Source organism: Adiantum capillus-veneris, chromosome 27, assembly GCF_014529385.1.
Source record: "Adiantum capillus-veneris isolate H3 chromosome 27, ASM1452938v2, whole genome shotgun sequence".
Lineage (NCBI taxonomy): Eukaryota > Viridiplantae > Streptophyta > Polypodiopsida > Polypodiales > Pteridaceae > Adiantum > Adiantum capillus-veneris.
Genome location: NC_140957.1, coordinates 20,252,356 through 20,262,706, shown reverse-complemented (window position 1 = coordinate 20,262,706; position 10,351 = coordinate 20,252,356). Strand labels below are relative to the sequence as shown.

At 39.5% G+C, this 10,351-nt stretch overlaps 2 protein-coding genes across 2 annotated transcripts; both read right to left on the bottom strand.

Moving 5' to 3' along the window:
• Window positions 1-3,852: 3,852 nt before the first annotated feature.
• Window positions 3,853-6,381, bottom strand: LOC147421602 (uncharacterized). Its single transcript, XM_086503365.1, has 3 exons — window positions 4,728-6,381; window positions 4,338-4,645; window positions 3,853-4,256 (listed from the first exon to the last, which is right to left on the bottom strand). The coding sequence occupies exons 1-3, from the start codon at window positions 4,800-4,802 to the stop codon at window positions 4,157-4,159; spliced, it is 483 nt and encodes a 160-aa protein (XP_086359491.1). The 5' UTR covers window positions 4,803-6,381; the 3' UTR covers window positions 3,853-4,156.
• A 12-nt stretch (window positions 6,382-6,393) lies between these two features.
• LOC147421601 (uncharacterized) lies at window positions 6,394-7,869 on the bottom strand. Its single transcript, XM_086503364.1, has 2 exons — window positions 7,282-7,869; window positions 6,394-7,207 (listed from the first exon to the last, which is right to left on the bottom strand). Exons 1-2 carry the CDS (start codon window positions 7,611-7,613, stop codon window positions 6,970-6,972), a joined length of 570 nt encoding a protein of 189 aa, XP_086359490.1. The 5' UTR covers window positions 7,614-7,869; the 3' UTR covers window positions 6,394-6,969.
• Between the last annotated feature and the right edge of the window lie 2,482 nt (window positions 7,870-10,351).

Sequence of the window (10,351 nt, the reverse complement as noted above, 5' to 3'; positions counted from 1 at the left end):
GTAAATTGGATGCATCTTTGTCTAGTCGTACTCGTTTAGGTTCTCACCATGCATTTTATGCAACAAATTGTTATGTTTTGGTTGTTTCTAGCTTATGTGATGTAGAAGAACCTTTGTCTTTTAATGAAGCACAGAATTTTGAAAATTGCATGGCTACCATGAAATCAAAATATGATGCACTTATAGAAAATGACACATGGACTTTATGTGATTTGCCTCCTAGAAAAAAGGCCATTGGTACAAAGTGGATTTACGAGCTGAAATATAAGCCAAATGGTGAGATTGATCTCTATAAGGCTCGACTTGTTTTGCAAAACGTTATGCACAGCAAAAAGGCATACATTATGAAGAGACTTTTATTCCCACTTATCGTATGACTACTGTGCGTTTTCTATTTGCATTAGCACCTCATTTTGGATGGGATGGATGCATATCAATCAGAATCTGTTACCGCTTTCTTTAATGGTGACATATTTAAGGAAGTTGCAGTCTCGCGGTTTTTTCATACAAGGATAAGAAGATGAAGTGTGAAAATGTAAGAAAGCTTTGTATGGGTTGAAGCAGTCTCCCCATGCTTGGTATGAGAAAGCTGGCACTCATTTGGTTAAACGAGGCTTTCGTAAGAGTCCAACAGAATCACTTTGTAAAGCATGAGAGTGATGTACTTCTCATCGTCGTTCTTTATGTTGATGATTTGATGACCACTCGACCGAATGAGACACATAATGTTGAGTTTAAGACTAATTTGAATGCTACTTTCAAGATCAAAGATTTAAGGCTATTGCACCATTACTTGGACATATAGTTTAAGTACACAAAAATATTGCTTGAACTTGAGGACTGCAACCTATTGCTACTCCCATGGAAACAGGTTTGAAATTGATTCTTCATTATGCTGGTGATCTTGTCGATGTCACTCTTCACCAAGCTATTGTTGGATGCCTTATTTATATATGCAACACAAGGCTTGATATTCAGTTTGTAGTCTCACAAGTCAATAGATTTATGCATAGCCCAGGGACTAAGCATTGGCAAGCTGTCAAAAGGATGTTTCACTACTTGTGTGGTACTTGCATCTTGGCTTGTTTTATCCCAAGGAGGGATCATTGCCGCCAAATATTTATTCTCTTTTGAACTCAAATTGGACTGATTGTTTTCATACGCAAGTGTCCACAAGTGGTTTTTGTTTCATGCTCCAGTTCATGGTTGAGCAAGAAGTAACCTATTGTGACTAGTTCCAGTTATGAGGCTGAGTACAGGAAAATCTTCACAGCTATAATTGAAAATCTTCACAGCTATAATTGAGTGTGTATGGCTTAGATGCCTTATGGCTGATTTGGATGTTGAATAGGACACTGCCAACATCATCTACACTGACAGTTAGAGCGCAGTGGGGTAGTTGTGAGGAACCAAGTTTTTCATGCTTACACAAAGCATATTGAGGTGCATTATCACTATGTCAGGGAGAGACTCTCAACACGAGAGATCAACTTGGCTTATGTACCAACACAGGAAAACCTTGCAGATCTGCTTACAAAGGCCCTGCCTCATGAGAAGTTCGCTTCTCGCAAATCTTTGGGCTTATCCTCCTTTGTGGATTGATCATGCACTCAGGGCATGGCACTTTTCTATACACTATGTGCAAGCTCTTGTTCACCGCATCACTCCCAGAGGGGATTTGTTACCATACAAATGTGGTAGTGATGTGTGTGAACACACTTAGGACCATCACGGTATTTTTTCCTTCACTAGGAGGTTTTTCCCCCTTGTGCATTGTATATACGCCCATCACTCTAGGACTAACTAATCTTTCCATTGTGCACTTAGCAATAACACTCTCTGTTGTGTGCCCTGAGCTTCTTCATCTTCTCCAAGGTGTGTGTGTTTCCCTACGACCCTATTTCCAACAAGCTACAGAGGAGAGAGACAACAGATTCTACCATATGTAGTGGTAAACAGATTAAAATATTTTTGTTCTTAGACTTAAAATTTATTTATATATGCTTAGATTCATTCATTGTCATACATAAAGTATGTATTTTATCCAGAATTTTAGTAGATTCCTTCAATCCCTTGTTTTCAACGTTTCCCATGGCAAGGAGTCCAATGCCATCCTTACCTACCCAATAATCAAGCCATGCTATATTTGTGTTTGATATTTGATATGTAGCAGATGAGGTCATTAATAATCCATACTTTCAAATTTGCTTTAGACCCACAGTGATTCAAAGAAATCAAATGTACTAAGTAGGTGCTCATCACCTCCCTTTTAGTAAATTTTCCGGTTTCAAAACCAAGTTATAAATTCCACTACAACAACTAATATAAAAACTACCCTTGAAAACCAAGCAACATGTCACAACCGATAAAGTATGTTAGAGAAAAGCCTGTTAACAGTCAAAATTGAGGTTGAGCTTAAGAGCCATAAAGATAATAAACTGTAAATGTCCATTACATAGACGAGATGTAAATTTGATATCAAAACACATAACATATGGTAATTTGAAATCATTGTTTGGATAAAACAAAAAATCCTATGTTTTCAAAGCCATAGAACTTGTTTGCCAACAAATTATGTATTTCAAAGAAAAGAGCAATGAAAACCATTATATACCACCAAAAAATCGTGTTTTCAAAGCCATAAAACTTGTTTGCCAACACATTATGTATTTCAAAGAAAAGAGCAATGAACAAAACCATTGTGTACCACCAACCAAAGCTTAAAAGAAGAAGCTCCTTGTCTCTTTTTTTGGAGTTTTACCAAACACTGAGCAAAGTATTTCGAGCAGCCTATAGTCCAGCCTATAGTCCAAACGAGTCTTTTAATTGGTAAGCCTCCTACATAATGCCATTATGCTTTTACACTCCCATCAACCTATTTAAACATTTTGTTGGTAAGCTCACGCAAGATCTCCCTCTAAGTCCCAACCTCTTGCAATGTAACGTAGTTCATGATGACAGCTTACCTTTGGAAGATTATGAGCTACAATTAGTCCCACACATCGTTTACAAGGATTTGAGATGTAATGTATTTCTAACCAGCTAAACTTGAGAAATTCAAAGGCTATATTTGAGCTTTTGATTAAGAAAACATTCAAATTTTACATGTTTTAGTGTAAAAGTCAGCTAATGTTTCAAATTTAACCTAAAATCAAGAGGATTTCTAGCAATATTTGAAAAAACTAGTGGTGTACTATATTTTCAATGGCCTCAATTGAGAAATCCCGAGTGGACTTGAGCTTGCCTTCAAGAAAATTACTAAAATTTTACGCGTTTGTACAAAAACAGGAAAATGCTTCAAATTTTAACTTCAAACTTGGAGGTTTTCAAGTGTGCCTTTTCTATATCAATGCGGAACATGTCTTCTTCTAACCCTACAACTTTGAAGCGTGCCCTTTTTCACATTGGTTACGGATTTTTTAATGGAAAATTCTAGAACTACCACAATAGTTTTAATCAAAACTATCTTTAAAAGTGTGAGGAGATGTGCGTTGCTGGAGAGAGAGAGCACTATGAGAGATCGTGGTGTTTACCGCGGACCATTACCGCAAAACAAGAGAGAGGAATTCAAAATGAAGAGAGAGAAACCCTTTTGTTGATCAAGCGGCATATTACCGCACGTATTACCGCGTATATTACCGCACCCATTACCGCTAAGGCCATAGACCCCCTTCCCCCTCCCTCTCCCGCGGGTTTCCATTTAAATCCAATACAACTCAAAATGTATTTACACACTACAACTCCTACACTCTCCAGAATGCTTGCTCACTTCACTTAATCTCTCTTTCACTCTAAAAATTCTATACATAAATCATTGAACTCACAACAAAACCATTACAAATACTATTCATAAGCACATAACGAAACATTTGCAAATTAATCATATACTACACCAAGTGAAAGAATGGAGAGTTTTATTAATTCTCATCTTGTATAAGATCTCTATAAGCACTAGGATCCATATTTAGACCCATAGTATTCAAATCAATAAACAAGTTTAGAGATTCTTCTTCCTCTCCATCACCTCCTGTAGAATCATCATCGCTTTCTCCCTCTTCCTCCTCAAGATGACTATTTGCAAGGCTTGGTTGACCTTCTTCAACTTCTACTACATCTTCCTCTGCATCTTGTGGTGATGGTATGATGGGATCAATTACTAGCTCAATGTCCGTCTCTGCAAAGATAGATCTACCCCGCGGCGTGACAGGAATGACATACCAAAGTCTTCTTTGATATATACATGGCACATAAAAGACCTGTACGTCACACACAAAGAATAAGCTGATATACATACATTAAATTTTTAATTTAAGTTAATTGCACATAGCCTAAATTACCTGCTCGCAACTACTAGGATACACCAAGTTGTCAGTTTTTCCCCGATGGAATTGGGGAAATCCACCATAATGAGCCCATTTTCATGTCTTTTGACCTCACCCGGAAACCATCGGCACTCAAAGAGGAATTTGTGAAAAGATCTGAAATCCACTTTGATTATTCTCTCTATAGTACCAAAATATCTGACCTCATCTGTTGTTGTGTCAAAGTTTCCCATCACGCCACAATCATTAGTGGTCCGACGCTCATCTATCTTACGGGTGCGAAAATGTCGGCCTTCGGACCAAATGGAGTTGAAAATGAAACCCTACAATCACAATGCATAAGAGGTTACATCGCATTTCATTAAGTGATTTGCATACATGCATACATAACATATACGCACTCACCTTGCGCAAGCATCCTCGCGCATACTCCCATTCTTTAGGGCTTATTTGTTCTCCTTGTGCTTTGACATTGGTCATGGCGTTATGGATCCACTCTACTTGAATCAAATCAGGATATTTTGCAAGCTCTTAAGGAAAAGGAGGTGCACGTCTACCTCCATTGGACCTCTTCCATACATCTCTATCCCTTTCTCTAGCTGCGCGGGCTTCCAAGTACATAGTGACCCATTTGGTCATGATAGTGGCATTGAGTAAACAATAGTTGTTGACTATGGCATGAAACTCTCTATCCATGACCAAGAGTGAGCCTTTTCCACTGGGAATGGTTGAGTGCTTCCTAGGATCCTCTTCTTCACTCCACAGACGAGGCAATGATGGATCCACTGTAATGAGATACTGTGAGACATACACAAATGCCTCTTGCACCACCCAACCTTCTGCCATGCTCGCCTGAAAACATTAAAACCACATATTTTTATTAGTAACTCCATAGCGTATAAATGCTATCTATATTGTATTGATTTTGCATACCTCCGGTTGTGACCTCAATCTAACAAAATCCTTTAAAGTCTTCAAGAATCTCTCTAAGAAGAACATCCATCTAGAGTGAACCACCCCACAAATGGCAATCTCCTCAACAAGGTGAAGCAATAGGTGTATTTGGCTAACAAGGATTGTACGTGGAAATGCATCCTCAATAGCACACACTGCCTCTACTGCTAGCTGATGGGCTACTGGTATGGCTTCTACTTCTATCTCCTTGGAGCTCACAAATCTAGAGGGCACAAATAATATAGTAGATGAAAAAAAATTCCATTGTTCATGCATGCACAACATGATATAGTACTTGAAAAAAATCCATTACCTCACAATCTCACCCACTTTGAATATTGTAGCCTTCACCTTAGTGTCCCCATAACCACTAATAGTTATGGGAAGTACAAACTACAAACAATAAAATATCTTAGTGAATGTCAACCTATATATAAGGACACATAGACACCACAAACCGTTCTACTCTTACCTGAAGGATTTTATGTCAATCATGGGATTTCAAACCATACAATGGAGTGAAGCCACCCTTTTTGGTTTTTGTGAAAGCACCTTTGAGTGACCGTATATATCCCGTTGGAGTTCTGATGGATGCAATAACTTGCTTTGTCCGCTCTTGGTTTGTCTTTGAGAGTATCCACGGTGCTTTTGGGAGAATCATCTTTCCCCGCTCCCCCATGCGGGGCATGGCTGAAGGGGGGAGACGTCTCATGGCTCTTAAATCTTCCGTAGCACCCAATGAATCCTTCTTGCCAATTATGTGATCCCATATAGCTTGCCCAACATTTTTGAATACATGCATAGGGTCCAATAAGTGCTGAATTTTCAACGAAGCCCAACAGGGGAGCGACAAGAAGATTGAGTACCTCGACATACTCTTTGGCAACCCATTGGGAGGCGGTGAGGTACCATGATGCTCCTCCCAATGCTTCGCCCAATCAACCATGTTCCAATGGAATGGCTGCACTCCATTGATAGGGGGAGCATATCTACGATGTGAAGGAGGTAGGAAGCGATGGTTGTTGGGTTAGATCACCTTCCCAAGAAGAGGAGGTCTCTCTGTCACAAGGGAAGGGCCACAAGTGGGACACGCACTATGTCCAGATGTTGCCAATCCTGCCAAGAGGTAAACAAACGTTACACATGAGATGATAAACCTAAAGCAAAGAGTACAATTAACATGTGCATACTTACCAGATACCTCTCCGAATCTTGGGTAATCATGCATGGTCCACATGAGGATGCACTTGATGACGGCTTTGCGGTCTCGTGGTGGCCGTGAAATGTCAATGACATCTATGCCTCTCCATAGTTCTTGAAGCTCATCAATAAGAGGCTGCAGATATACATCCATGTTTTTTACCTTGTGCTTTTCTGGAATGAGAAGTGATAGTAAAATGTTTCCCTTTTTTGTTGCCTCCCAAGGAGAAATATTGTAGTTTACAACCACCACCGGCCAAGTGCTCCATGAAGTAGAGCGGTGCCCAAATGGATTCACTCCATCACTAGCTAACCCAATCCTCAAGTGATGAGGCTCATCCCTAAACTCTGGCCATGTGTCCTCTATGTACTTCCACGCTGGTGAGTCAACTGGCACTCTCATAATACCATTTGTGGAGCGATTTTTTGCATGCCAACTCAAAAGCTCGCTCGTATCCTTCTATCTAAACATGTGTTGGATGCGAGGGATGAGTCAAAAATGCCTCAAAACTTTACGTGGAATTCTGTTACTCTGCATTCCTTCTTTGAACCTAGGCTCCCCGCACGATGGACATATGTCACAATCGGCATGCTCATTACGAAAGAGCACACAATCGTTCACGCAAGCATGAATGCGATCATAATCCATCCCTAATGCAGTCACCACTTCGCGTGATTTTCGTCTATTCTCTGGCTTGTGATTGCCAGCTGGCAGCATCTTTCCTAGCAACCTATCACAAGAAGAAAGTACATTAGAAGCTAATTTATGCACTCCAAAAGCATCCTTCACAATCTGTATACATACCTCAAAAGTGCGTCGACACTAGCATTGCTCCGTCCAAACATCGCCTGAAGGTTAAGGACTTCGAGAGATGCCCTTAAAATGGAGTAAGAGCATCTATCATATAGTGCGGTGTGTGCCGAATCGAGTAGCTCACTCCTCGTTCTTTCGGAAGCTTCTTCGCATGCACACTCTGGTTCATGCTCCTCCTCTCGTGCAAGGAGATCCTCAACCATTCTATGCAAATGGTCGTCTTCTGCATCCATGTAAGGAGATGGGATGTGTTCACTCGTAGAGGGAATAGCAGTTGGCTGATTTGATGTGCTTCCTCCCTCTCTAATGGATTCCTGGTGCATGCGCTCTTCCACCCTCCTTTTCCCTCCTCCACCAACCACACGTCAATTAGGGGTGACATCAATAGCCGCTACAATTCGCGGATCGTTTGCTTCCATCCGTGCACGCTTGCGAGGATCGTCCCATAATCCATAATCTTCTACATGGCTCAAGCATATCCGTCGAAGTCGAGCAATGACACATTTGCACCGCACGCATGGGCATGGTAATCGCTCGGCCAACCATCGTGATCTATCCGGTTCAGTGGACGGGCCAAAATCATCCCAAGAAACCTACATTAATAAATTACATACACTAATTAAAATCAAATTATCAAAAAATGTTAATAAAATATCAGTAAAAAGTAAAAATAAATAAATTTAACATGCATGGTAATTAAAACTTTTAGGTAAAAATGTCATTTTCAAAGTACTAAGAATACTTTCATTTTATATATATTTTATAAAAAAACATAGTATCAATAGATTTTGAGGATCAATAGTAATAATGTCAGAACGTGGCCATCTGTGTGTATGGGCCGAAATTGCGCCGCGGTAATAGTTGAGGTAATAAACGCGGTAATGCAGCCGGTAATGCTCGCGGTAATATAAGCGGAAATTCGGATTTCAAATTTTTTTATAAATAGGGGCACTCGCGTGCCCTGCGAAGTTCAAAACCCTAAAATTCGAATTTCATCGTCTTCTCCACAGAAGACGAGAGTGCGAAACCTCACAACCTTGAGCTCTTCCTCCATCTCTACTATCCTACTCTCCACCATCTCTACTCCTTCACCCTCCTACCTTCTCCTACCCTCTCCCAACAAGCTCTTCAATTCCATGTAAGTTTTGTTGTTATGTTTTTTTGATTTTTTCACACGGCGCATACACACACATGCATACACACACACATGCATACACACATGCATACACTCATACACACGCATGCACACACATGCATACACATGCATGCACACACACACACACTAATTAGTGCATGTGTTCTTTACACACTAATTAGTGTGTGCATTATTCTAATGCACACACTAATTAGTGTAAGTAAAGACACACCAAAACCTAAATTTGTTAATTATTAGTTACTTGCAAAATCTAAACGTGTTAAATTTGTCAAATTTGTTAAATTTATTACTTGCAAAACCTAATATGTTAAATTTGGGATTGGCCATGCACACACTAATTAGTGTGTGATTAGTGTGTGCATTGGCCAATGTGATTGGTCAATGTACACACTAATTAGTGTGTGCATTGGTCAATGGGATAGGCCATTGCACACACTAATTAGTGTGTGTTAACACACACTAATTTGTGTGTGATTAGTGTGTGCATTGGCCAATATGATTGGTCAATGCACACACTAATTAGTGTGTGGTTAGTGTGTGCATTGGCCAATGTGATTGGTCAAGGTACACACTAATTAGTTTGGGATTAGTGTGTGCATTGGTCAATGGCATTGGCCAATGCACACTAATTAAGACACACTATTTATTGTGTGATTAGTGTGTGCATTGACCAATGTGATTGGCCAATGCACACTAATTAGTGTGTGCATTGGCCAATGTGATTGGTCAATGTACACACTAATTAGTGTGTGATTAGTGTGTGCATTGGTCAATGGGATTGGCCATTGCACACACTAATTAGTGTGTGTTATTTATTGTGTGATTAGTGTGTGCATTGGCCAATCACATTGGTCAATGCACACACTAATTAGTGTGTGCATTGGCCAATGTGATTGGTCAATGTACACACTAATTAGTTTGGGATTAGTGTGTTAACACACACCATTTATTGTGTGATTAGTGTGTGCATTGGCCAATGTGATTGGTCAATGTACACACTAATTAGTTTGAAAATAGTGTGTTAACACACTATTTACTGTGTGATTAGTGTGTGCATTGACCAATGTGATTGGCCAATGCGCACATTAATTAGTGTGTAATTAGTCCAATTACACAAGCCAATGCACACACTAATTAGTGTGTGCACATTAAGCCAATTACACAAGCCAGTGCACACACTAATTAGTGTGTGTTAACACACACTAATTAGTGTGTGCCCAAGCCAATGCACACACTAATTGGTCAATTGGTGATTGACCAATGCGCACACTAATTAGTGTGTGCATTGGTCAATTGGATTGGCCAATACACACACTATTTAGTGTGTGATTAGTGTGTGCATTGGTCAATTGGATTGGCCAATACACACACTATTTAGTGTGTGATTAGTGTGTGCATTGACTAATTAGTGTATGTATATTAGTGACCAATGCACACACTAATTAGTGTATGTTAACACACACTAATTAGTGTGTGCACAAGCCAATTACACAAGCCAACACTAATTATGTTAAATTAAACAATAATCAACACAAAAACATAAACATACTTCCATGATTAAGTCGTAGGTGACGTATTAGGCCCCAATGGCTGTCCAAGTGATCGCGCAATCGATCACACTAATCATAAAAACAATAATCTCTTATTAGTCAATACACACACTAATATCTTATTAGCACTCAAGGCTTTGCAAGACTCTTTTATAGGTTGTAGACACACCTTGGATTCTTTCCACATTGGATTCTTTCAACATTGGATACTATAGAGAATCCAATGTTTGAAAAAAATCAATGTGTAAATTTTTAATCATATATTCGAATTTTTAAACCCTAGTTTAATCTTTGTCGTAATAAATGTAGACCATGTCTTCTTCTTCCACACCACGCTTTCGCAGCATTGAGGATT